The sequence below is a fragment of the Panicum virgatum genome, chromosome 8N (assembly GCF_016808335.1).
Source record: "Panicum virgatum strain AP13 chromosome 8N, P.virgatum_v5, whole genome shotgun sequence".
In the NCBI taxonomy this organism is placed as follows: Eukaryota; Viridiplantae; Streptophyta; class Magnoliopsida; order Poales; family Poaceae; genus Panicum; species Panicum virgatum.
Genome location: NC_053152.1, coordinates 12,516,237 through 12,543,940, shown reverse-complemented (window position 1 = coordinate 12,543,940; position 27,704 = coordinate 12,516,237). Strand labels below are relative to the sequence as shown.

Sequence of the window (27,704 nt, the reverse complement as noted above, 5' to 3'; positions counted from 1 at the left end):
CGGGTGGTTTAAAGGGCCCGGGCCGAAGATCCCGACGTGTGGGATAGGGAGCAAGGATGCGGGTATCGCGGCCGGAGATCACGGGGAGGCGCGGCCATTGTGCGGAGCAGAGGGCGCGGGGGAGAAGGCGATGCTGGCGGCTGGGCCCGGACTGGAGACGCGGGGAGAAGGGGGATGACAGGCGGGCCTGCCTTGTCAGTCGGGGGCGCACGCGGCTTGCTGTGCTGCGGGAGCGTGCGGTGACGGGCCGTCAGTGAGAGAGAGGAAGGGAGGCGGGCCGGTCGGTCGGGGACGGAGGGCGCGCACGACGCGGCTGTGCGGGCGCTGCTAGGCTACTGGGGGGGTTCCGCTGGGCCGAGGGCGCGAAAGAAAAAGGGAGCTGGGCCGTGGCGCTGGAGCAGGCCCGGAAGGAGGGGAAAACGGGCTGCGCGCGGGAGAAGGGAAAAAGGAGAGTGGGCCGAGCGGAAAAAGAAAGAGCTGGTGGGCTGCCTGGGCTGGATTTTGCTTTTCTATTCCTATTTCCTCTCTCTTTTTCTATCTCTGTTCTATTTCTAAACAATTCAAATCTATTTGAATTCAATTGAAATTTGAATTCAAACTCCTATGCAAACCAAGAAATTAAACCATGCAGCAGCATGAATGCAACAACAAACTTTAAACCTAGAGAAAATTTTATTTGCTTGTGAAACAAAATTAGATTAAATGCAAGTCTAAACACAATAAACCATAGAAATTTACATAAAGCTAATTAAATTTATTATTAATTGCTGAAATTTAAATTAGGGTGTTACAAATGTTGAAAGCTAAAATGTGAAATTAAGGACCTACTCTTTATTGCTTTTCAGCAAAAAGAAAACCAGAGCCTTACAGAACCCTGCATAGTCTAGCTAAGTGGATTAAGTATATCCGTTGACGGTTAAGTCTTGCTGAGTATTAGTATACTCAGCCTTGCTGTTAAATCCTATTTCAGGTATGAGTTTTGAGGACCAGATCGCTAGTCTGACTTGGCCCTGCTCTTTACCCTCTGGCTGGTCCGTAGAGTGGGATCCGTCTCCGGCCGGCAATGACCTCGACGAGTGATATCTTGCTTGGGCTAGCTTGGTATACTTTTGCGACATGTTGTAGCCGTCGTGTTTTCTTTCCGCTGCTTAAACTCTGAACTTTAAACTTATGTCTTGTATAACGTTTTACTGAATTTGGACCTGTAATAATACTTTTTACTTGTTGTAATAACTGCTATACCTATGTTGTAAGATATATGGTTGTAATATCTCTGGACTCGCCTTCGTGCGGTGTATGCTTGTTCGATCCGAGATCCGGTGGTTGTATCGGGACGTTACCCGACAGACCAAGAATTGTTCCATTTGAAGTTCGTTTGAGTCGGTGTTGCCTTTATGGTGATGGCCAGCGCACTTGAGCCGGGATAATTCAAGTGGTTCTGCCACAGCTGGTATCAGAGCTACAAGGGTACACCAGAGGTGTTGGAATCTTAAAAATTGATTTCGGTATAAAATTGGACAAACAAAGTATTTATAAAACTACGTGGGTTTCGTTAAGGATTGTGCATAGAATGTAAAGCCCTAGGGAAATTTATGGGAGTTACTAGGTGGCTATCTACTTATGGTTTATTTATATCTGACTTCCAGCACTTTACATTTCTGTCAAACCTTACTTTTGTGCACAATCAATCTTTTAAATTCTGTAACGACGCACCTACGCTAAGGTAAGAAGGTAAGGATCCTCAGTCAGCTGAGGGAGTCTGACCTTCCCGTCGGTGATACGAGCCGAACGCTGCCCTCAAGCAGTGGCTTACTTGAGGTACTGCCAATATACCGACTATTAGTTGGCTATATTGGGAGTAAGGTATACTCAGTCAGCTGAGGGAGTCTGACCTTTTCGTCGGCGATGAGAACCGAATGCTGCGCTCAAGCAGTGGCCTACTTGAGCTACTGCCAATATACTGACCATCGGTCGATTATATTGGGATTAAAAGTACCCCGTGAATACGTTGCCTCGATAGCGTATGAGCACTGTCCATGCAGTGTTGGACGCATGGATGCCGCTTCAATAGTGAGCGGTAATGTATGGGAACGCTTTCATGAGTGCTGGCATGAAAGGTTCAATGCATATATATGTTCTGTCAATCTTCTGCAGGTACACTAACCGTGATTCGATAAGTTAAGAACGGTTAGAATTTATCAACTAGATATTATAGGGAGAGACGTATCTATGTTATGCCACCGTACTAACCGCGTAAGCCCAACAATAGTTGGCAATTGTTTATCTTGTGAGGGCGAATAGATCGTGCATGCATAGTTTGATGATGTTTGATTTGATTCCTAGGATTTGAATTTGTTACATGAGCCTTTTGTAAGGAATTTCTAGCGTGGATCATCATGAATATGTCTTAGTATGCTTAAACAATAAGTTGAGTTAAAACTTGATATTAGGAGCATGTCTATTGAAACACTTAAACTTTCTTGGATGTAAAAGATGGAATTGAGTCATGCCTTCATCCTTAGCCCATCTTGATGTCATAATGATCTTTTCATTCCATAGAATCTCAAATGATGAACCAGTACCAATTGTGGTTTGTTTACTTCCTAAGTCTTGTGAAACCGTATAATCTTTTGAATCAGAATCACATTTTTCCGCAGTCTTCTTAAAAGCTTTATTTGAGAAGTATTGAGATAATTATTTAACTCACTTTTGAATCAGATGGCGGACCTTCCGAGTATCTTCTGGGATGATGATGGATATGCTCATACTGATTGCCTGTACTAAGAGGGCTTTCCGAGGATTTTGTGGGATACGCTTCGTATTTTCCACTACCTAGAACCACCCTGGTACAAGGGACGACAGTTCTCTGAGGATGGAGTTCAGAAGTGCAGTGCCACCATGACCATTCCTCAGTACCCTACTTTGGCTTGGCCGCCTATTGAGATTGAGGTGGTTGGATATCGCCTTGTGGACGCTTTTGAGACAGCAGCTCTCAAAGCTATTACCACCTTCTGTGAGCACCATCCGAATGAAGTGGCCGCTTATCCTATTGGCTTGTTTCTAGCAGTCAATACTTTCAACGCAGATTGGCTCTTCAGGACCACCCACTTTGGTCACTTATCGGGAGATGTGGCTGATGAGACTATCCAGGCAGTGATTAGGTATATGAATGCCCAGTACCGCTATCAGGTCCTTCAGCAGAGGCACATGGATCAGGTGATGGACTTGGCCCAGACTTTTCAGCGAGGTCTTAGCCTGAGAGACACTCAGATTCAGGGGCTTAATGAGGCTATTGCTGGGAGAGATAACACCATTGCACAGTACGATTTGATGCGGGGTCCTTTCTATAATTAATTTGAATAGGATGGGTGAATATTGCTTTTGTAGAGAGTTTATTTGTAAATTTCAGTGTAATCTTTACATGGTAGGGAATTTTACTTTTCAGTCTGAAATTAAGGTGAATTTGCTTTGGAAAAGACAAAAGTCCATTAAATTCAAAGTTCTTTCTATGATTTCAAAATAACTCTTTGGTCAAATCAATTTTTGCACAACACCAAAGTTGTAGATCTTGAAAAGTTGAACAACTTTCATGTTGGGCACTTTTTCATTTGAGCCCTACTTTAGGAGTTATTTTTATTTTACAGTAGGACCCCTGAACTTTTCAAAAATTGCGAAAAGGTCCACCCTTCATCTGCTTCCTCTGCCACCAGCGCAGAGCGGCGCCGTCCGCCGCCGAGGAGGGCCGCAGGCCACCTCCTGCTGCTCCACCGCCACACGCGGCACCCGACGGTGTTCCAAACGTGTGTGTTAGGTTTACCTTGCAAGGTTGGAAATCCGATTCGAATCATCCGTCTCTCGCGGATATTGAGACTACTTGATTCCTTTGCCACACAGAGTAATAAGGGCAATGTTATTATGATCAATCTTGATGTTTGATTAAAGTTTTACCATGGTTGATTAGAATTAGTTGGTTTCATAGAATGGTTAATCAACTAGAATGTTGAAAGCTAAAATGTGAAATTAAGGAGCTACTCTTTATTGCTTTTCAGCAAAAAGGAAACCAGAGCCTTATAGAACCCTGCATAGTCTAGCTAAGTGGATTAAGTATATCCGTTGACGGTTAAGTCTTGCTGAGTATTAGTATACTCAGCCTTGCTGTTAAATCCTGTTTCAGGTATGAGTTTTGAGGACCAGATCGCTAGTCTGACTTGGCCCTGCTCTTTACCCTCTGGCTGGTCCATAGAGTGGGATCCGTCTCCAGCCGGCAATGACCCCGACGAGTGATACCTTGCTTGGGCTAGCTTGGTATACTTTTGCGACATGTTGTAGCCATCGTGTTTTCTTTCCGCTGCTTAAACTCTGAACTTTAAACTTATGTCTTGTATAACGTTTTACTGAGTTTGGACCTATAATAATACTCTAAACTTGTTGTAATAACTGCTATGCCTGTGTTGTAAGATATATAGTTGTAATATCTCTGGACTCGCCTTCGTGCGGGGTATGCTTGTTCGATCCGAGATCCGGTGGTTGTATTGGGACGTTACCCGACAGACCAAGAATTGTTCCGTTTGAAGTGTGTTTGAGTCGGTGTTGCCTTTATGGTGATGGCCAGCGCACTTGAGCCGGGATAATTCAGGTGGTTCTGCCACAGAATGTTCCCCCACCCCACCCCACCCCCAAAAAAAATGCCGGATTTGGAGGGGTCGGGGGGTGGGGGGCTAGCGGCGGCGTCCTTGGAGGCGCACTGGTCGGGGAGAAGGAAGGAAAAAAGGGAGGGCGGGGGAGAAGGGGCTGGTGCGGGCCCAGGACATTGGCCTTGTCGCGCTAGTCCGCATGGCGCGACAAGCATATTGTGCCGCTGCATGTGGCGCAGCACTGGCTCGGCCCGCCAGTGTGGTGACCTTGTTGTGCCAATGCATATGGCGCGACAAAGGCTACCAGTCGTGCCAGTATCACTAGCGCGACCAAATGGGCTATGCCGTGGAAAAAATCCCGATGCTAGTTAAACTTAAAATATTATTTAAAGTTAAAATAAAAAAAACTCTTCACGTTTCTCTTAAGCATCTCCAAAAATTCCCTATCTTTGTCTTTTTAGAAAAAGAGAAAAAACACTCTCCAATAATTTCTCATCATAACTCCCGATCTCCTACCAATCGGCAAATTCACCATTATCGTGCTAAAAATACGCACGCTTTGTCGCTCCCAATCGCTTTTCCCCCACGGCATTTTTCCTCACACGGTCTTCATCCCCGCGCCGCCCCTCCTCCTTCGCGCTGCAGGTGTGGCTGCAGGCCCTCGTCTGCACCCAGGCCCGCGTCCTCCTCCTCCTCCCGCAGTCGACGCCTCCGGCTCCTCCTCCTTCCGCTGCCGATGCCTCCGGCCACCAGCCGCCCCTCCCTCTCCCTTCTCGGAGCAGGACAACATCCGTGCCTCGACCTGGCATTGGTGGGCGACCACCAGGACGCCAGTGACGATGGCGAAGTGGCGGGAAACCTGTGTACGGCAGACGCTGCTCTGGATCAGAGGCCACCTGTGAAGCAAAGCGAAGCAGATCTTGGCTTCTTCCATCACCAGCCGGTTCTTTCTCCTCTACTCCCCTGTGGCATGTGTAATGGGGTATGCATTAATGCCTGCATCTCTTTCTGCAAGCCAACATTGCATCACAGGAAATTTGCCTTGCTCCGGCGACCGGAACAACCAGTGGATATGAGTTCGAGTTCAGAAGGATTACAACTTGTGATTTCCAGATGTTCCCACGGGGCATTTCACAATTGTGTGTAGTAGATTAAATTTACTTGCTTTGGTTTTTACTGACATTGAATATTGCTTCAGAGTAGGCCGGGTGATTTCTAAACTAAAGATCTGAATGGCTGTAAGAGGCACGACAGAGATACAACCGCGGGAGCATAAACGTTTCCAGTAGAATTAACCTTGTGGGATCATAATTTTTTATTGTTGGGGAGAAAGGTGGGAAACTCTTGGAGATGGATCCTTTTTTGCCTTCCCATACCTATTTGAGGAGTTGGTAAACAACAAGATTTGGGAAGAAAAAATAGGGAACTCTGGGAGATGCTTAGTAATTGGATCAAGAAAAGGAAGAAAAGAAGGTTGCTGGGACTTGAACCGCGCCTAGTCGGGCGATGAGAAGGGAGTGGGGTAGGGGACTGAGGTATAGATGGCAACGTGTAAAATCCGCGTGGATACTAACTTCATAGACCCGCACCCGCAAACCAAAACCCGTACCCACACCCGCGCCTGCAACCCGTGATGGATAGAAACCCAGACCCGTACCCGCTATCCGCGGATACCCGCGTACCCGCGGGCATGCCCATGTATCCGCGCGTTGCCTGGGCGCTGGCGTCAAGGCCTGTGCGCGTCACTTGGGTGCTAGCGTCGGGCGTCACCTGGGTGCTTGCGTCGGGCCGTCGGGGGCCTGCGGGCGTCACCTGAGCCCGAGGATGAGGGAGCGAGAGGCGGCCGGCGGTGGAACAACGGTCGAGCGGTGGAGCGGCGGTCCAAGGGCCTGAGGACGAGGGAGGGAGCAGCGCCCGGTGGAGGAGAGACAGCCGGCGGTGGAGCCTAGAGCGGCGGCCGGCGGTGGAGTCTAAACTCTGGAGCGACGGCCGGCGGTGGAGTCTGGACTCTGGAGCGGCGGCAGTGGCCCGAGGAGGAGGGAGGGGCGAGGCTGCTACATGAGGTGGGCTGGGCGGGCGGCGGGCGGTGAGCCATTGAGTGGTGCGGTGCTGGGGCGGGGCACCGAGCGCCGCACTGGGGGTTGGGGTGGGGGCGGCTTGCGGCGACTGGACTGGGGAGTAGGGAGGAGATGAGAGAAACCCTAGAGAAGATTTATATATGAGGTTATTAGGGTCAACATATAAGCGGGTTTGCGGGTTTTCGAGTTCGGATATCAAATTTTCAAACCCGTTCTGAAATATCTGTTGGGTTTATAATCAGTACCCGCACCCGCGCCCGTGGGCACAAACCCAGACCCGAATCCATGCCCAGCGGGTCGGGTATCTGCAGGTACGCGGGGTATTTCGTACCCATGGCCATCTTTAGACGGAGGTGGAGGAGGCATTGAAGCATTGAATCCGGATGATCCAAAGAACCTGGAAGGCTGGACCATAGGATCACGTTGAAGTTCAGTAGCAAGCATGGGTAGCCATTGATCTTTATGTATGGGGGGGATTCCTGGGTATAGTTTTTTTGGTACACGATATTTTAGCCATGTCTATTGGGTAAATTTTGTGGCGGCAATAGCGAAATTTGACACGGTGCTTTAGTAGGCTGATGATGATGATGATGCCCCTAGTGCTCCCGGCGGTGTTAACAAAAAACAGTGCATACTTTTCTGCTGCAGACCCTCCTCACCACTACAAGCTGTCCCATGGTGCCCAAAACAAGACGTACGCTAGAGAACAATTTCGCCCATATCACCCCTATAGGGGAGCGCACCTTTCAAATTTTATGATCAGTGCTGAGAAGTGCAAAAGATTATTTCTCTAATACAGCCACTGATCGAATATTCATGAGGTACATCTACACATCCAATGGTATACGACCCGTGTCCACTCTCATATCCTACACCAGTAAGGTCTCCTCCAAAGATATGAACTAGTACCTAGCTCCAAGCACTTTAAGAGACAACTTTTTCAATGATCTGGTTCTTACAACATACTTCCGCTATCCCTTATTAAGTGTCGTTTTTGGTTTTTGTGCTACAACTTTGACTAGATTTGTAGTAAATACGAGCAATGTTTGCATCTCTGAATAAATTTATTAGAAAACTAAATTTAAATATCTATCTAATGATATTAATTATATATTCTAAATATTAATATTTTTTATATAAAATTAATCAAAGTTCATTTCTCGGGAAGCGAGAACGACAAATATTTAGGCACGGAGTAAGTAACTCATAACTTGAACGACCCATTATGTCATCCTCCTGTAATCTTGAAGTTCGCGTATGAGAGTATCTCTGAAACAAGAGATAGCTCTTCACTTTTGCTACTATTGATCAACTAAAAAATTCTATGAGGTGGCTAAGAGCCAGCCTTTGGAGGAGGCCTAATTTGATCGAAAAACTGCTGAGATCGCTAGAAAACACTTCCACCAGCGGCGGAGCTAGAGGGTGCTGGGGGTGCTCCAGCCCCCCTACTCCTATACAACCCATGGAGCCCCCAAAAGTACCCTACAAATTTTAACCATGAATCAAGAGGAGGAGGAGGAAAATGATGAAGAAGAAGAAGAAAAAGAGAGAGGGAAGCAAAATGAAGATAAAGATGAGCCCCCCTAAGTCCAAATTATAGATTCGCCATTGTTGGCCACCTTGAGGTGCAAATGGGTGCATCTTAGGATATTTGTTCTCTCTATAGTTTAAAATTTTGTACTAGTCTCTTAAAATAATCTCTTACTTTTAAAATTTAGTACCAACTTTAGAACAAAAGAGGGGAGTGGTGGATACCTTAGAGCAAGGCTAATAATACAGCCAACAAACCGGCTGTAAGGATCCTTGCATCCTTCCATCAGCTCACTTGTATAATAGTTAGCTCTTTACAATTAATACATGTCTCACTTGTCTCTCTCACATATTTTCTTGGTTTTTGTGCCCAAGCCGGTTGTAAGCTTAGAGCAAGATTAATAATTTAGCCTGTTGTTGGCTGTAAGAATTCTTGTAGCTTACTTCTCAGCCTATTCATATAGTGGTTTAGTTCTTCATCATTAACATATGTCACATCTGTCTCTCTCACAAGATTTCTTGGTTACTGTGTCGAAACCGGCTGTAAGCTTACAGTCCGCTTCTCCTCTCTCTCCTCACTTCTCTCTTTCATCTCAGCATTTAGCCTGCTTACAGCCTGTTATAATACTTGCTCTTACAGCTCGCTTCTCCTCTTTCTTCTCTCTTCTTTTTTCTCTCCTTCACTTCATCATTTAGCCGGCTTACAGCCTGCTATAATAATACTTGCTTTAGGGGGCCACCTATAGGCCACCCTGCGGTTGCTCGAGTCTCGGGCACTGCATTAATTTAATGCAGTTGCGAACGGCGGTCTAAAGACTCTGTCCCGGAGGCTGAAGAAGACCAAGACCACGGCGACACCGACAGTGGCATGTGCCGCCCATTCATTCACGCGGTAATTTTCTAGCAACTCTGGTAGCCACCCATGTGCCATGCACTCGTACTCTGTCCAGCCCGTTCTGTCCTCGTCCACTCTCCACACCATTTCTCACCACCTGCGCCTCCGGCACTACAGCCTAAGCTCTGCGTCCGGAGAGAAGCTCGTATCTCGGCAGCAGGGCATCGAGTTCTGGTGGCAAGGAGCTTGATCTTGGGCATAGTGGTCGATCATTGATAGAGGCGGTGAGGAGATCCATCGCCGTGGAGAGAAGCATCATTTGCCTCTTTGGAGCTCGATTTCGTCAGCAGGGTGTTAGTGGACCATTCATCAGGCAGCCTGAAGCTTGAGGTAGTCCTTTGGCTTACATGTCAAGTCTCGCTTCCATATCTGCGCGTCTATTTTAATAAGGATCGCCTCCATTGCAGCTAGGTTTCATTTCGTCGGTCGTGCCACTGCAGGGCGCGGCTGCCCCTAGTCAGGTTCGTTCCTTTGATCTTCCACCTAATTAATCCATCGTGCTGCACTGTGCGTCCCATGCGAAGCTCCATCCATGTTTATTCAGAAGCTCTAGCATACCTCACGCTGCACACGCATAGTGATCTCTTACTCTTCTTTTGTAAAAGGTAGTATATGTTTCAATCTTCTCATCCTGGGGTCTGTAATTTGTACCGCAGATATTACAGAACACAACTATATATGGAACTAGAGGATGTATCATTTCACTTCTTAAGAGAAATTACAGATGGTTTCTCTGAGAACAGGATACTTGGTGAAGGAGCATTTGGAGTTGTTTACAAGGTAAGATTTGGGCACGATTGGCTTTTATAAATAAATATATTTACCATAAGAAAGGCCACAAGACACACTATGTAGTGCATGGAAACAATACGGTGTTACCACAAAGTGGCTAACAAGCATAAGGTAAAATCATATCCGGATCTGGATACCATCAGACAAAAAACAAAACTGTGTCAAAACCTTCATTTCTTGGTTATATAGTATAAAATAGGTACTACACAGTGAAAATGGTCAACTTCTACTGATGAGTACTGACAACATATATTTGGCAGGGACTAACTAAAAACGGTGATGATGTTGCTGTGAAAAAACTGAAGCTTCGTGGCGTCAACGTTGACTTTAAGCAGTTCCAAAATGAGTTTTATAACCTTACAAAACTCAAGCATCAAAGCGTTGTACAGATTCTTGGCTATTGCTATGAAATAGAGAAAAAAACCTTTTATCATGCTGGATGGAAGTAAGGTGTTTGTTGATGAAACACACATAGCTCTCTGCTTCGAGTTTTTGCACAATGGGAGCCTTAAAAAGCATCTTTCCGGTATGATACAACTTCATTTTTCGTATGTCTTGAAAGAAAATTGTTTATATTTTCATTTCATTAATAATCCTTTTGCTTGCTAATGCAGATGATTTTTATAAACTTGACTGGCACACGCGGTTCAAAATAATTAAGGGAATTTGTGAGGGTCTGAAGTATATTCATGATGAGTTGGAAGAACCTATCTACCACTTAGACCTAAAACCTGACAACATATTGCTAGATAAGGATATGGTGCCAAAGATTGCAGATTTTGGTTTGTCGAGAATATTTGGTAATGATGAACTTGCACGGATCACACGAAATCCTTATGGGACACGGTAAGTCGAATGCCTCAACTGAACATATCCTTTTCCTAATCCAACAAAACTTCTGCATTAAAAATCGTTGCATGCGATGCCATGCAGTGGGTACCAGCCACCTGAATACATCGACAAAGGAGAAATCTCAGGAAAGTTTGATATATTCAGCTTGGGTGTCATGATTATAAAGATAGTGTCAGGACCCAAGGGCTACCCCAATTGTGTTGATCAAGTGAGAAATGATTTGTTTGAATATTATGCCACATTTATACTGTAATGGTATCGGCTCAGCGTGACTATCTCTTTATTAGGTCCAAAGAAACTGGAGGAATACGTTGCAAGCAACATGTACAGATGATTTGTTTGAAGCATATTGCCACCAAGTAGACACATGCATTCAGATAGCATTGAGTTGTGTTGAGACAGATAGCTTCAGAAGACCTGATATAGTGGCAATCATTGAGAAGCTGAATGAGATTGAAATTGAAGTTGGTGAGGTAATTAATAACATTTGTAGAGGCATATAATGGATAGCTAGGATTGAAATTTAACTTACTATAAGCACAATCATGTGTTTGGTCCACTTAGTTTTGTCTTTCGAGCATATTAGGAATTGATTCTCAACAATGTTGACCCCTCCATGGCTGATGAGCCTAAAACATAAATCTGGATTTGAATCCTCTAAATTAAAACTGATAATGATTATGTTAAATCATATTATTCATAGGAAAAAAAATCTCAGCTCTGTTATGGTTTATATTATCTTTTATTTGCAATCAAAACTATATTGTCATACTTTCATGCAGAAATTGGATAATCGTCTCATGGGACAACAACTCTTGATTAGTTTCTTTTGGGTACTAAATAATTTGGTAATAAATTACAATTACATGGCAAATTTATTGTGTAACATAGGTCCAATATTACATTATCTATTGACAAATAGAAAAATTAAAAGTTGTGTGCTATTTAAACACTATTTCCTCTAATCCAATGTATTTTCTATTTTATGATTGATCTCATCAAACTTTGACCTCCAATATATAAATAACGACTGAGGTTAATAATGTAATACCGTCAATACTGACATTACCTGAAATGTCATGAAATTTTTTTCCAATTGTTATTTGAATTACAGATTTCATAGAAATTGTTTGTCCTAATGTTGACCATGGAAAAATGTTTTTGTGACTTTACTAGAATTATCTAGTTTGTTTACAAAACTAACTAGAATCTTGTAGCTTCCCGAGAAAGGATGTCATAGAACTGTTTCCAGAATGACAATGCATAATAGCAAGATAGAGATGAGAACAGAATCAACGGATGTCACTGATCAACACCAAAATATTATTTTGAGGTCAGACCCTCGATGCAATGAGCTGGGACTTCATGATGCATTGGAAACATCATCAGATACAGTAGAAGAACACATTGTAGGGAGAACAGAAGAAAAAGAGAAAGTAATGGCCTCTTTGCTTAAAGCCATGTCAGAAAAGATTGCCATCCTTCCTATACATGGTATTGGAGGCATTGGCAAGACAACTTTTGCAAGACTGATTTATAATGATCCAAAGTTCAATTGTTATTCTAAGGTATGGGTCCATGTGTCTCAGAGATTTACAAGTCTATAATTCTACAGTTATCTGGAAAAGAGAGGCCAGCTAATGAAAGTAAGATGATACATGGTTGCCTCAAGGAACTACTTCGTGGTAAGAAGATTCTGATTGTTTTAGATGACCTATGGGAGGATAATCAGTTCTTGTTGCAGGAGTTGAAGGATATGTTATATCATGATGAGAGCAACATAACTATTTTAGTAACAACATGCAGTGAACATGTTGCGAAGAGAATCTGTACTAACCTTCAAGCACACAAGATATTACCCTTGACAAACGACATGTGTTGGGATATAATAAAACAAAGAAGTGGTTTCAAAGATAGAAATGACAAAGAACAGCTCATGGGTATCGGATGGGAGATTGCTAAGAAGTGTGGTGGAGTGGCTTTAGCAGCACTATCTCTTGAGTTCACTTTAGGGTCCATGAATTTTGATGAATGGATGAAAGTGAAAGATAGTGATATCTGGAATGAACCTGTTTCAAAGGATTTATTTTTGCCAAATCATGTTCTTGCATCATTGATGTTAAGTTATAGCTATATGTCTCCAGGCTTGAAGTCATGTTTTACCTACTGTGCAACCTATCCAAAAGGTCACAATATAGTTAAAAATGATCTTATTTACCAATGGATTGCTTTGGATTTCATCAAGCCAACAAAACTACTCTCGAATATGGAGCTTTGTGATAGATATATTGGGCAGCTCCTGGGATTGTCTTTTTTCCAACAACCAGTGTCACCTAAGGTGTGTTATTTCTGCATACCAATACCACATTTGAATTTTTCTTACTTCTTGAATCAATTGTAAAGAAACGTACATATGTAACTTTTGGTAAATCCTTGCTGACAACATACACGGTACATTGGATTGCAACAACCACAACCACTTTAACACAATAATGTAGCTGTAGTTCATAATTATTAAAATGTATAAGTAGTGGTGAAGTGCTATTATTTTGAAAAAAATAGTATCTTTATTCACCGAGCAATGATAGAGAAATACTACGACAAAATAAACTATCAGCCCAACCAAAATATACTGGCAGGGTCTAGTTCCTACTGGTATATTTGGAGTCGATGGAAGACTACGGAGGCCTTTAGTACCGGGTGGTAATATGTATTGCCTTTACCGGTTCGTGTTACTACCCATGCTAAAGGGTCCTCCATGTGTTCAAAAGCAAAGTATCTCTCTTCCAATCACAACCGCTGTGTAAGTGAGCAAGGGCAGGCCCACTCTAATTCAAGGGTATTTAGCTGAATACCCATTATTTTTACTAAAAAATCATATATATACCAAGTACATGTATTCATAAAAGCAAAAATGGCACCAAATAACAATTTGTTCAAGCATCTAGACCAACAAAACAACTAGGCCACCTTTTCATTCCCGCTCCTGGCCCAATGGCCCAATATCTCATCCTAGCCCAAATGCCCAACAACTTCGTGTTCCTGTTCAAGTCTGGTCGGCACATTTTTGGATTGTTGGAAAAATAGACAACTTTAAGTTTAAACTCCAAACTAGATTAAACATGATGAGAAAAAAACCTAGCATGCAACACTCTAACATATTAGACAGCACGAACACCATAAACATGATTTCGGAAAACATGATTATGAACTGGATCTGACCACAAAATGCATGTTGAGTGGGAGCCACCGAGAAGACAAATGGCACAGACGGGACAAAGACGGTCCTTCGAACAGAGCGTAGCAATCGTCGTTGTAGATGACGGTACACCGCAGCAGCCGACTGAGACGAAGGATGAGCCATGGCGAAGATCTCGAGCAGTCGCGCTTGGCAGTTCCCAAAAATCTGATTCGCCCTCTCCTGCTGCAGGATCACAAGAGCGAACGGTTCCGGAGACCTGCTCTCCCGTTTGCCGGTGCACGCCAGCGCTCGAGATGTAGCAAGCTACGAAGGCAGCGCAGCACCAAGGAGAGGCAAAACCCTAAATGGATTAGATCATGTTTTTGTGGAGGCCGATAGATCAAATATATAGAAGAGCCCACGACTCACGTCGTGATTGGATTCCTAAAAATTAGGAAACCGAATGGACTTCCATATCTTGTACGCCACGCCCGGCGAGGTGAGGCGAGCGAGCACGCGCGTGTGGAGCTCTACATCTCTTCCCATACACTTAGCTTGGAGAGCTGAAGACAACCTCCATATTTATGTTGGTCATACTCCACTTCAATTAGCAAAATGGGACTAAAGGTTTGCACCACTAGCTCACTTCCTCATGCACACATATGGGCCTTTGAGATTTATTTGGAATTTCTGAAATCTTTCATGCGCCAAACCCAAAATTCCATAAAGTCAGCATCCCACCTCCGCTTGGAGCGGCCGCCGGGGCGACGTGGCGTGATGCGAGTGAGGAGCAGTACGCTTGAAACCCTCTCACACCTTGGAGAGCCAACTTTCTCTAAGAAGCCCGATATGGCATGGTGCACCTTCTTGTGGACCCCATTTGGGTTCCATGACTACGGTTGATGAAGGCTATGATAAAGCTTGGTCACACAGATGAGGTGATGACAGGAGCTCGAATCATAGGGTCATAGTAGGAAAGCTTTAACTATGGCATGCACAATTGAGGGCCAGTTGCCCTCCTAATATTATGTGGGGAGCATTTTAATTGTTATATGCTTTGTTCTGTTTTCTCTAATTTCATAAATTTCTATGTTCTATAGTATGTCTATTTTTCCATAATGCTAGAGGTGGCTATTTACAAGAAAGTATTATGGGTTACTTTAATTATTTTTTAATAATGAAAGAGGTGACTGATTTTTTAAGGAAAACAAAATGGATCGAAGTATATTGTATTGATGGCCGGAAGTTATGTTTCTTCATACGAGAATTTCTAGTATTTATTGTCCTTTGTCTCATGCGTCTCATGAGGATTAAATAATGAGGACATAGACACACATGCAACAACTATGGATACACGTATGCATTCCAGGTCTTTGAGCGCCTCCGACAAATTCAACCAGCAGACCTTGAGATTGATGAAAGCATACAGGCCGGCGTGCCACTGTCGACAAGCATGTCGCATACAACTAAAAGAGTACTGTTAATTATTGGAATAAATCCTGAAAAGTGCAAAAAATCATACCAAGTCAAGAACTCAAACCCTAGTAGACAGGTTGGAACACAAGGACATAACTAGCTAAGCTATGTTGAGTTCAATGGAGTCTTGAATTATAATTATAGAATTGTTTCGTTTTTATTCAATGTATGGCTCTCTAGGAAAAAAATATGGGTTGGTCTTGGTGTACTCATGGGCTTTTGATATATATTTTGTTGTTAATTAATTTTAATTTAAGTAGAATCAAGAAATCCTAATACTTTCTAGGATGTACTTTTGATGCAGACTTCTGAAGTATACTATAAACAAGCTACGTTTTTCACCATGCATGATCTGGTGCATGACTTGGCAATTTCACTCCTTGGCAATCAAATTCTGGATCAGAGCAAACATGGCAATACTAGGGGAAGCAGCTGCCAATATGCATTGCTCAGGGATTGTAGCAAGCCAGTGGAGTTATGCTTGACTTCTCGTGCAAGGCTAATAGCACTGCATTTTCTGGACGGTTGCAGTAGCGAACTAAGCAGTGCTGCATTTGCACCTGCTAGGTCCCTGCGAGTATTGGATTTAAGCGAGTGCTTCATACAGGTGTTGCCAGATTCCATTGGCCAACTGAAGCAGTTGAGGTATCTTATTGCTCCAGAGATCCGGGATGAAATTGTTCCAGAATGTATCACGAAGCTCTCGAATCTGATTTATCTCAATCTTCAAGGATCTAATATTAGGGCCCTACCAGAGTCAATTGGTGAACTGGAAAGGTTGATGCATCTTGATTTATCATACTGTCGATGCATACAAGAATTGCCAGCCTCATTCAGGACTCTGGAAAGATTGGCACATCTGGATTTGTCAAATTGCCCTTATATTGAAGGTGTATTAAAATCCTTGCAGAGCTTGAGCCGATTGGAGCATTTGAACTTATCAGGAAATCGAAATATTGGAGACCTGACAAGAGCAATGAGCGGCCTCACAGGACTGCAATATTTGAATTTATCACATGTAGTCTCTTGTAATGGGTTACAACAAGTCCTGGTCAATCTCACTAAACTTAGGTATTTAAATTTAGAAGGTAGCCTGAAGAACGGACCATACCTGAAAGCTGAGATTGACAGTTTACTTGAGTGCGTCAGTAGCCTTTCCAATCTAGAGTACCTTAATTTAGGTTCCAATTTTACTCTGCGTACCATACCTGAAAGCATTGGGAACCTCAGAAAGCTAAATACACTAGACCTCTCGTATTGCAATAATCTACAGAGGCTGCCAGCTAGCATATCTGCAATTAATAGTCTGATGTTTCTACATGTATCTTGTTGCTGGAAGTTAGATAAGTCCACTCTGCCCCAGAACAAGAATAGTACAACAGTCTTGCTACCACATTTTGTGGTCCATGCTGTTGACGGTGAATCCAGCAGCAATCTTTTGGAGCTTGAGGATAAATATCCAACCTTGTTGGATATAAGCAGGCTTGAAAACGTGAAGTCTGCAGAAGAGGCAAAGAGAATAAAACTGGCTGAAAAGCAGAGTATTGAAGAGCTAAAACTGGCATGGACTTGGGATGCTAAGAGATTTGTGGACGATACTACAGTTTTAGGAGAACTGGAGCCACCAGACACGATAGAAATATTAACGCTAACTGGCTATAATAGCATTAGCTTTCCATCCTGGCTGATGAGCATCGCTAATTATCTACCTTATGTGTGGAAGGTTGTCATGGAGGACTTGCCCTGTTGCAATGTCCTACCACCACTTGGTCAGTTACCAAACCTCAAGTTGCTGCACATTGGAGGCATGGGCAGCATTAGGAAGATTGATGGGGGCTTTTACGGGGGCAGAAGAGCATTTCCTCGACTTGAGTACTTTAGCCTGTCCAATATGGATTGCCTGGAAGAGTGGAGCGCGACATACTCCAGTGATAAGGATGATTTGCATAAGCTCGCGTTCCCAAAACTTATCAATCTGAGTATAAATTGCTGCCCCTTGTTGAGGTTCAAAGCATGCTTGCCTCCAGGTATGCATGTGCTCATAGATAGTAGTGACCAAGTACTGTTGTCCTCAGTCACAAGAAAAAAAGTACAGTTGCCGTCATGGAGGAACAGAGGCCACGTTAGTGCAACCACAGAGCTTTGCGTGAAATGCTGTGAGGTGCCTCTGCATCAGTGGAGCTTGCTGCGCCACCTCCCTGGCCTTATCCACTTAGAGATTAGTGGCTGCAGTGATCTCACATGCGGCTCAACAAATTTGCTTCAATGTATCTCCTCCCTTGTTACTCTGATTGTGGAAGATTGCAAAAATGGCACAGTGGCGCTGCTGGAGAGGTTAGGAGATCTCACCTCTCTTATGGAACTAGAGGTACGTAATTGCAAAGGCATCAAAACTCTACCAAAGAGCATACGACAACTCACATGCCTGCAACTGCTGGTAATTAACGGCTGTCCCGAACTAGTTCAGTGGTGCAAATCAGAGAAGAATAAGAAGCTCGCTCACATCAAAGCAATAGTACGTGCCCTGCCAATCTATCCATTATAATAACATTCTTGATTTGCATTGGCTACTCTGTTTTTTCCACTTTTACATACATCCCATCTATTCTCAACTACATACCTTGATGTTTTTCAACTCGTAGTAACGTATATATTATAATACATTTTCCTTCCTTTTTCCCAAGACGAAAAGGTTGTCCTGTTTATTTTATTTTACAAACGAAAATGAAAACATACAAGTATATAACGGTGGACTGATTTACAAATGTAAAAACATATGTTTTCCACTTCACAAAGATTCACTTGTCTGCCAATTTCATCACAGTAGTAAATGCAAGCTTGAGCAGTTACAATACAAAAGGAAATCGCAAAAGCTTTGTTATCAGTTTATTTTGTCAAATGCAAATTTGCATTTCAGATATTAGATGGTAAGCAGTTTCATAGGATCAGGCATCAGTATGTGACATGGCGGGCACTAAAACTAAAGGTATAGTGCAAGACAGTTTCTGAAAATTTGTCTCTCCTGATTCCGACCAGCTCGTGCACAATCATGATGATGCTTCTTTTCAGAACAAAGGTGCCCCGACCAGGGTGTAGGAAGATTTATAGAACACGACCAGGGATGCGATTGGCATTGATACGAGCCATCCAACGAGTCTGCTGTCAGTAGAGTATGAATTTTCTAAGGCGCGAGATGATGACAGAAAATATGAACGTGAGGCTTGAAAGCAATGGAGGTAAAGAATTTCGTCCTAGTATTGAAGTGCCATGTATGCCTGCTCATTTGTTACTTTTTGTCGACGTGGTTCCTTGCTTCTCCTTTTGCAGAGAAGTCCTTAAGCTGTCAAGAGATTTTGAATCGTTAACGGCAAACGATGAAAAGAGCGGTGCAAGTGATGCAGGCCATGATGCCAGCGCACTAGAGAACCTGCTAGGGCAGCAATTCAGCCTGGGAAGCTGGATCAGCTCTACTACTACGCCAGGAACCAGCAGATCCAACCAGAGGCGACGCAAGCCTGCAGCCGAGCTGATCCGTCGCAAGCGAGGCTCTGCTGGTCCATCCACCACTGATTTCGGCGTCTTCGGGTCATCTGCTGGTACACACCTCACCGGTCTACAGTGCCCTGCGCTGCCACCCACCACTCATGGTTCCATGTACACCTTCACGGCCACCGCTCGCCTAGATCGGACCCGCCTCTGCCGTCGATAGCAAGGACAAAGGATGAAAATGAAGCAGCAGGTGAAAGGTATAAAACGTTGTTACTTCTGAAAAAATCACTACATAATAACACAAAGTCAACTTCTCAAGTGTTTTCAAATGAGTTCGGTACAGAGCTCATATAAAAATAGTGTCTAACATGAAACTACGGGGAGAGAATTAGAAAAGCTACGAGCAACTGCACATATCAATTAAATAATCTTGTTCCCGGAAGTCTAACCACTATTATAAAATGACAATCTTTGCATTTTTTGAGGCGTTGTAATGCCATCCATTCTTATACCTCTTTGCCTCCTTGTAACTGTTCTCCGGGACATTAGTTGTGTGGATATTATTTTTCAAATCAAGTTCTTTTTGACACTCCGCTGTGGTTCTGCTGCAGGATGATATTTACAAAGCCGAAGTGTAACTTAGTTCAATTTTATCTATAATTTTCCATGTAGAAATTACACTAATTGAATTATAAACACATTTCAGTTGATATAATCAAATTAACATTAATTTATGAAATCCGGAGTAAAGACTTAATTATCTTATAATTAGAAAAGCTAGATGAGAGGATATTTTTAGCAAGGCTATTAGGGTTATGGTTAGCAGGCCCTGTTGGGCCTTGGGTGGCCGGCGCCCAGCTTCCCTGGCTAGGGGCGCCGCCCCCTTCTCTGATTGATAGATGGTGGCAGGCCCCCTGATGGTGGTGTTTCTATAAACCATCTAAAGTTCCATGCGTATATGTACTCATGTTGTTGCACCCTATCAATCAATCCAATCATTCCCTGCAATTCGTATTGCTTACATGGTATATTGCTTACATATATTAATCAAATTAAATCTATATTTCATTTTAAAACAAGAACTATGGTACAACGATACTACTAAACGGTAGCTTACGCTAAGAGAAAACTAACGCAACGAGAACAAATGAAAATGGATCTAAAACATCAATTCTACGAGCTAAACGGTGATTCAGGGATCTACTCGCGATTAACTATAGACACGCAGGACTAGCAATAAAGACTTGCAAGACACAACAAACTGTGCTCATAGAAGATAAAATGGTGGTAAAGCTATTGCACAGGTTGCAAGGATCACGTGAGTGCAAGATGATGAGGATATCCTCCACTATTACCCGCTGGCAAATACGCAACAAAAATAGGCCAAAAGTGGCCCAGTTGTAGTCGGGCAGTGACCGTGTGAGCTTTTGAATAATCCCACCTTGCTTAGCTTGGGAGGGGAAAGCCACCTTTAAAGGGAGAGCCACCCTTCCCCTATCAGACTAGTCTTTTGGGGTGATTGGGCCTTTCCCCGAGAGGTGCTCCGGAGTATGGTGCTAAGATTGCCGAGGTTCAGGTCGTTGGACCCTAGTGGACTCCTGAGGCCGGATCGGTGCGTCGTATTTTCGGCTATTGGTGCTAAGATTGCGGGATTCGGAGAATCCGGATCGGTGTGTCGGGCTTTTCATCCAATCCCACCTGGGCCGGACTCATCACTTGGTATCAGAGCTGGGCCCTTATTAAGGGGGTGGGAATGATGAGGACATCCTCCACTATTACCCGCTGGCAAAGACGCAACAAAAATAGGCCAAAAGTGGCCCAGTTGTAGTCGGGCGGCGACCGTGTGAGCCTCTGAATAATCCCACCTTGCTTAGCTTGGGAGGGGGAAGCCACCTTAAAAGGGAGAGGCACCATTCCCCTATCAGACTAGTCTTTTGGGGTGATTGGGCCTTTCCCCGAGAGGTGCACTGGAGTACAGTGCTAAGATTGCCGAGGTTCAGGTCGTTAGGCCCTAGTGGACTCCTGAGACCGGATCGGTGCGTCGTATTTTCGGCTGTTGGTGCTAACATTGCGGGATTCGGAGAATCCGGATCGATGTGTCGGGCTTTTCATCCAATCTCACCAGGGCCGGACTCGTCACAAGAATTGACGAGAACGGAGTTAACGAAGAAGTTATGTCTAAAATAAGGTTCCAGGGGCTTATCTATAAGAATTTTGAAAGGAAAAGGGCTCTGGTAAAGAATCCGAGGGCCAAAGCATAATTAAACCTAAACTTTGGGGTTAGCATGCAAAATCTAGGCTAGGGGCTATATGTTTTGTTTTATAAAAGAGCAAGGGATTAAATAGAAAATAAAGGGCTACTTTGTAAATACTTTTCAACTACGATGGATCACGGGTTGATTTTCACAAAATTGAGGGACTGTTTTGCAAAATTGCCTAGGGTTGACCGGTATCCGACCTATTGATCTCAGCCAGATTGGATCTGAGCGGTCGATTTTAGATCGGGCGGCTCAGAATGGATCGGAGTGAGTGGAGGCGGTGCTGAGTTGCCGACGACGGGGTTTGCTGCGGCAAGCTCGCTTGACTTGGCTGAATTCGGCCGTCCGAGGTTGGCGCCGGGCCTACGCGAGCGGAGCAGGGCGCTCCATGGCGACGCATGGGCGGCCCGCTCCAGCGAGCTATCTCGGGCGAGAGAGAACGGGGTAGAGGGAACAGAGGAAGGCGCGGCGTCTCTCACCCTTCGGCGAAGCTCCGGCAGTGCGCAAACGTCGAGAAGGGGTGGCAGAGCAGCGAGATGGCGATGGCCCAACCTTGAGCGGGATGGCGACGATGCGAACTAGGGTTTGTGGGGGCATGGCGGTGGCACAGGAAGAAGGTGGGTCCAAAGGGGGTCGTGCACGTGCAACGCTTAAGTAGGGGCGGGGATGGGGCCTTGGTGTGCGGGCCTAGGGGCGTGCAGGCGGCATGGCGTGGAGCAATCGGACTCGCGGTCGAGTCCTGGTCGGGCACGAGAAGGAAGAAAGGTCCGTCGGGCACCACACGGCAGAGAGGGAGGGAGGGAGGGAGAGAGAGATATGCCGGGTTGGACCGGAAAAAGGGAAACAGGAGCGGAGGGGGAGAAAAAGAAAAGACAGAAGGGAGGGAGAGAGAAACTTGGGCTGGGTCAAAAGAGACTGAAGGGAAGAGAGGAAGAAGAAAATATTTTTTGAATAGAGGAAACAAGCATATTTCAATTGAATTCAAATTTTGGAGGATTTAAATTCAAATGAATTCAAACAATAAAACAATGCAAAGATGCAAGACAAACCGAACAACTTTAATTAATTTAGAAGACAACCAATTATATATTTTTTATACTAAATTTCCTGTAAAGAGAGTAAATATTGGGAAAATTTTAAAATTACAAGAAAATTGTTGTTTTACTTTTGCTTTTAATCACATCGTGAAATCCAACAATTTTAGGGAGTGACATTTACTCAAATCTAGGAGTGTTAATTGGTGACCCTTAGGTGCACCTCTAACCCTCTTTAGTTCAAAGGTTTGTACTATTTTTCCAAAATGAGATCTCATTTGAAGAAGTAGTACATAATTTTGAACTAAAGAGGGTTGGAGGTGCACCCATGGGTCACCAATTAACACCCCAACTTAGATCTACTCCCCCGTCTTGAAATATATGGTATTTTGTTTTATTTTAAGGACAAGCAGTCTAAATTTAACCAAATTTATAAAAATATTAACATCTTAAATAAGTAAATTATGAAGATATAATGGATCTAATAGTTATCATTTGATCAAAATACTATTACTCTTTTCTATATATTTGTCAAACTTAGAATATTTTGATTTAGAATAAATCATACCTTATATTTCAAGATGGAGGGATTAGATTCGATCCATGTGGCGAGGGTGCATGGCTTATAACCACGTCCACCAACCACTCTAGCAAGAATTTTTTTAAAATTTTAATCCTTTTTAATCTAAAATTTTAATAATAACCTACGTGGATCTAAATTTCCAAGAACTAGCCCTTTTGGTCACGCCAAAACTCGTGGCGCGACTCATTGAAGGGTCGCGCCACATGCTTTGGCGCGACCAACCTGCCACGCTGGCAACTCAGCTGACCTGGTAAGGCTGAGTCGCACCACATGCTTTGGCGTGACTCCTCAGTGAGTCGTGCCATGCGGCGTAGCGTGACTCTTAAAGGAGTCGTGCCATCCGGCGTGGCGCGATTCTTCAGGGAGTCGTGCCGTGTGGCGTGGCGCGACTCATCTTAATAAACGATCACCTCTTCTTCCTCCTCCGTTTCTTCCCCCGGCCCTCCCACCCAACTTCTCCATGTGTAGCGAAAATGGCCTCTCATGCCATATTTCAATATAATGTTTTGGCGATTGATGACACATACAACACTTGGACTAATATGATTGTTAAGATGACCATTCTTAGGCTTTTAGGTTCAAGTGATGACAAAGAGAAGATAGGCATTTTGCTATCACCGGTTAAACCGACGTAGGGCAAAATGAACTCAACGTTGCAATCATAGAGAAGGCCTGCGGGCTAGGGTTTGGCACCGGATTAACCGGCGTTGGGTGTTTTACACTCGTCGGTGCATTGACTTGGAGTACACCAGGCTAGGGTTTTACACCGGTTGAACCGACGCTATAGAAATTGCATACGTCGGTGCATTGACAGATGAAGACAGAGGAAAATCTATACACCGGTTAAACCGACGATTAGATATTGGTGAACGTCGGTGCAGTTGTCCAGAGAGTTAGTTTTTCAGCAACTACACTCACCGGTTAAACCGACGCTGCATCGGTTGATTACGTCGGTCGATTGAGGTAGCCATTGAAGTATAACCGGTGATGACCGAGGCTAGTTGGAAAATACACTCACCAGTTAAACCGGTGATGACAAAAACGGGAGTATCGGTTTAACCGGTGATAGTGCTTTTTGTCAGCCTTTTTCCAACGACTAGTTTGGGGTGTGTGGGCTATATATATGCCACCCCACAGCTCATTTGAGGTTGCTGGTGACCAAGAAAGTATACAAGAGCCAAAAATCATCTCCAACCACCATAGAGCTTCATTGTACATCATATAGGCTTAAGCACACTTGTGAGAGTGCTTAGTGCTTGTAATAGGGATTAGTTCTTGCGAGAGCTCCCTTGAGAGAAGTCTTGCTGCGGCAAGCAACTTGTGATCCGTCGTGCGACCCTCCGACTTGGGGTGTAGTGGCAACGACACTTTGTGCGGGGGAAGAGGAGACCCCCTCCTTGGTGGAGAAGCTCCGTAGCGGATTTCGGCCGGGTGACCGAGAGAGACGGTGGCGGTGCACGAGACTCGGTGTCTTGTGGGCACTTTCCTTTGCTTGCCGGCATCGCCTTGGTGGCATAGTGCAAGACGGTGATCGGAAGAGTCTCGGTGTTCTGTGGACGTAGGCATTTGTGCCGAACCACGTTACATGACCGTGTCTACTTGGGAGTTTGCATCCCTCTTGCACTTACCTCTTTACTTACCGTATTACGTTTCCGCATTTACTCTATCTTGCGTACCTTTACTTTCCTAGTTGGTTTGATTAGGATTGGCTAGGTTGCAAGTCTTTTTGGGGTAAGTAGAGAGTAGCAAAGATAAATCTTAGTCATAACTAGCATGTATAGGACGTGTTAGGTTTATCTTATGCAAGTAGATTGAGCCCTAGGTTAAAAAGCAATTAGCGACCCTATTCAACCCCTCCCCCTCTAGGGTCGGACACCCCGGTGATCCTTACACCATGGCACCGCCCCTCCCCCCCTCTAAATCTACTCTATCATCCACATCCATGGCACAATCATTGGCATCATAAACTTTTCGACATAAAGAAGAATTATGTGCCTTGTTTGGTTTGGGGTGAAAAAATTTCGCGAAAACTTTTTGCACTTTTGACCACCAATTTAGAGTATTAAATAAAGTCTAATTACAAAACCACATTCAGGACTCCTTGTAAATTCGCGAGACCAATCTAATAAGGCCTTTGACCGCACAATTAGAGTATGGTACTGTAGCATCACTGTAGTAAATCATGAATTAATTACCGTCATTAGATTCATCGCGAATAGTTACACCCTGTCAGACCCGGGACAGAGACTGCCCACGGGCACAGAATATTTTAGAGTAGGGAGTAGCACATGAATATGCCATACCTTTTTTGTATCTACCTGAATAGGAGTAGAACTAGTCGACGTACTCGGAAACCAGCCAAAGCCCTCGGACTAGGATCCTAACAGAACTCGACTAGGACTTTCCATATAACCCTGTTCCCCCGGATTATATAAGGGCGATCAGGGACTCCCTCAAAAGGGACGAGACACATCGAACAACACCTAAGGAAATACAAACCACCACACATGACGTAGGGTATTACGCTCCGGCGGCCTGAACCTGTCTAAATTCTTGTGTTCCTTGCACCATCGCGTTCTGATCTCGGCAAGTCCCTACTCATAATCACTCTCCTCGGGATACCCCTCGGAGAACCCGACGGTAAAACACCGACAGCTCGGCACCAAGGCAGTGTTCATTGCTGCCAAATGATCAAAGATATTGGAGAATTAGAGACTCAAACTTAGAGCCGCAGCAATCTAGCTGGTATGGTCCGTGATGTCTGTAACAGCATCTACTGTTGCAGCCGAGTCTGCATTCAGTACGGGTGGGCGAATTGTCACTGACCATTAGTTGAGTCGCGCCACGCCGCACGGCGTGACTCCCTGAAGAGTCGCGCCACGCCAGACGGCACGACTCCTTCAAGAGTCGTGCCACGCCGCATGGCACGACTCGTTGAAGAGTCACACCAAAGCATGTGGCGCGACTCAGCCTTGCCAGGTCAGCTGAGCTGCCAGCGTGGCAGGTTGGTCGCGCCAAAGCATGTGGCGCGACCCTTCAGTGAGTCGCGCCATGAGTTTTGGTGTGACCAAAAGGGCTAGTTTTTGAAAATTTAGATCCAAACAAATTATTATTAAAATTTTAGATTAAAAAGGGTTAAAATTAAAAAAAATCCTCTAGCAATGGCCGGTTTCTTTCTCTTCTTTTCTGTTTCCCCTCCCGAACACCATGCCCGTACCTGATGGTGTTGGGTCTGCTCGTGTTCCACTCACGTCATACTTCTACTGTAAAATGCATGATCTGTTGTTGGTTCTTTGCAGTGATGTCTTTCAGATGGCGAGTCACGAGAAGAACTGCCGACCGTAATTGTAAACACCAATAAAAACTTAAGTTAGTATCTACGGCTTTATATATGGTTTGAGACTTTCAGTGGATCTGGTGTTTGAAATGTGTTGATCATCAATTTGCTGAAAGTTTGGAATCTTTCGTCATCACGAAGACGTACTCTCGGTGGCTTCTTACGTAGACGAGAAGATTGCTACGACGTGGTCCTCCTCATCTCCAATAACGGAGTTGGCCAACACCGGGTGTGACGTACTCGCCAACAACCGCAAGTGGCAACCGAAGGAGCTGATCGATGATATACACACATATAATTAAATGTGGTGACATACTACGTAGTACTCTACAACATAGGACGGTTGAGTGTAGCATGCTTGCATGCGACGGCAAGGAAACATTAAATTTTTGTGGAAGCAAAGCACACATCCACGTCAATGTCATGACTCATCCATGTGGCCAACTATATATACATCCCCAACTATGATCACATCAGTGTGACGACGCTTAGCGTGCATTTCTGCAAACAGGTAATAAAAATGGTCGTCTGATCAAAATTTCCCAATTTAACGATCAATATGTCGTCGCAGACTCACAACAAGCCATCCATTTGGTTTTTATTTTATTTTTTTTGGGGGGGGAGGGGGGAGGGGGCTGTTGCAAAGATTTGGGTATTTCGGGGAGTCCAAATAGGAATTTTACAATGGTTGAAATAAATGAGAATCGTCCATCAAACTGAAATCAACAGCTGAGACAAAAAAAAATACCTACAATCAGTACCAAAATAGGTGAAACTCATATCAAAATAGGAAATTTGTCTCTCGGTACCTTTCAGTACCTCCTGTTACCTTACCAATATAGGAAAGGTAACTCGGTAGCTCCCAGTACCTTTTCACCGGAAGATGCCTCAAGTCCAACACCTAAATTTTCAGTTTTACACTACATCTATTTAGAAGAAGTGTACTTAGAAGATTAACAACTCCTCAGGAGAAAATAATTGAGGCATAAAACAATCGCCCAAGTGGAATATATGCCTGGGGATTCTCACTTTTGGTTAGGTTTGACGAACATCAAGCCAGACTTCTTGAGATTAGGCAGATTTCAACTAGGAAATGGGGCTCAAATCAGATTCTGGGAGGATACCTGGCTGGGAAATATGCCGTTTAAACATCAATACCCCAGCTTATATAGTATAGTTAGGAAGAAATCAGCTTATGTGAGTATGGTATTTAGATCAAACGCTCTTAATGTAGGGTTCAGGAGATCCTTGGTGGACAACAACTTGCGCCAATGGCAGCAGTTAGTTGCCAGGGTGGTGGATGTTCAACTCCATGATTGTGATGATAGATTTATTTGGTCTCTACATCAAAATGGAATGTTCACGGTTCGGTCTATGTATAGGGCTTTAACTACCAATGAAGTTCCACATCATCATGTTAAATGGAAGCTGAAAATTCCTCTTAAAATTAAAGTCTTCATGTGGTATCTGTTAAAAGGCGTAACTCATTAAAGATAACTTAGCAAGGAGACGATGGAAAGAAAGTGTAAGGTGTTGTTTTTGTAATCTTGATGAAACAATTCAAG

The 27,704-nt window shown here is 44.1% G+C and overlaps 1 protein-coding gene across 8 annotated transcripts; it reads left to right on the top strand.

Annotated features, from left to right (window-relative positions):
- The first annotated feature begins 9,177 nt into the window (after positions 1–9,177).
- On the top strand, positions 9,178–19,405 carry LOC120686001 (putative disease resistance protein RGA1). Of its 8 annotated transcripts, XM_039968160.1 has the most exons (14): positions 9,180–9,467; positions 9,545–9,598; positions 9,794–9,917; positions 10,190–10,455; positions 10,544–10,775; positions 10,863–10,989; positions 11,069–11,254; positions 11,999–12,349; positions 12,526–13,119; positions 15,743–17,806; positions 17,906–17,953; positions 18,356–18,424; positions 18,508–18,674; positions 18,766–19,405. In XM_039968160.1, the coding sequence occupies exons 4-13, from the start codon at positions 10,362–10,364 to the stop codon at positions 18,532–18,534; spliced, it is 3,792 nt and encodes a 1,263-aa protein (XP_039824094.1). In that variant the 5' UTR covers positions 9,180–9,467; positions 9,545–9,598; positions 9,794–9,917; positions 10,190–10,361; the 3' UTR covers positions 18,535–18,674; positions 18,766–19,405. The 8 variants fall into 8 exon arrangements, with proteins under 8 accessions (XP_039824096.1, XP_039824095.1, XP_039824094.1 ...); XM_039968162.1 differs by having other exon boundaries at positions 9,178–9,467; positions 13,027–13,119; positions 15,743–17,953; XM_039968159.1 differs by having other exon boundaries at positions 9,803–9,917; positions 15,743–17,953.
- Positions 19,406–27,704: the final 8,299 nt, after the last annotated feature.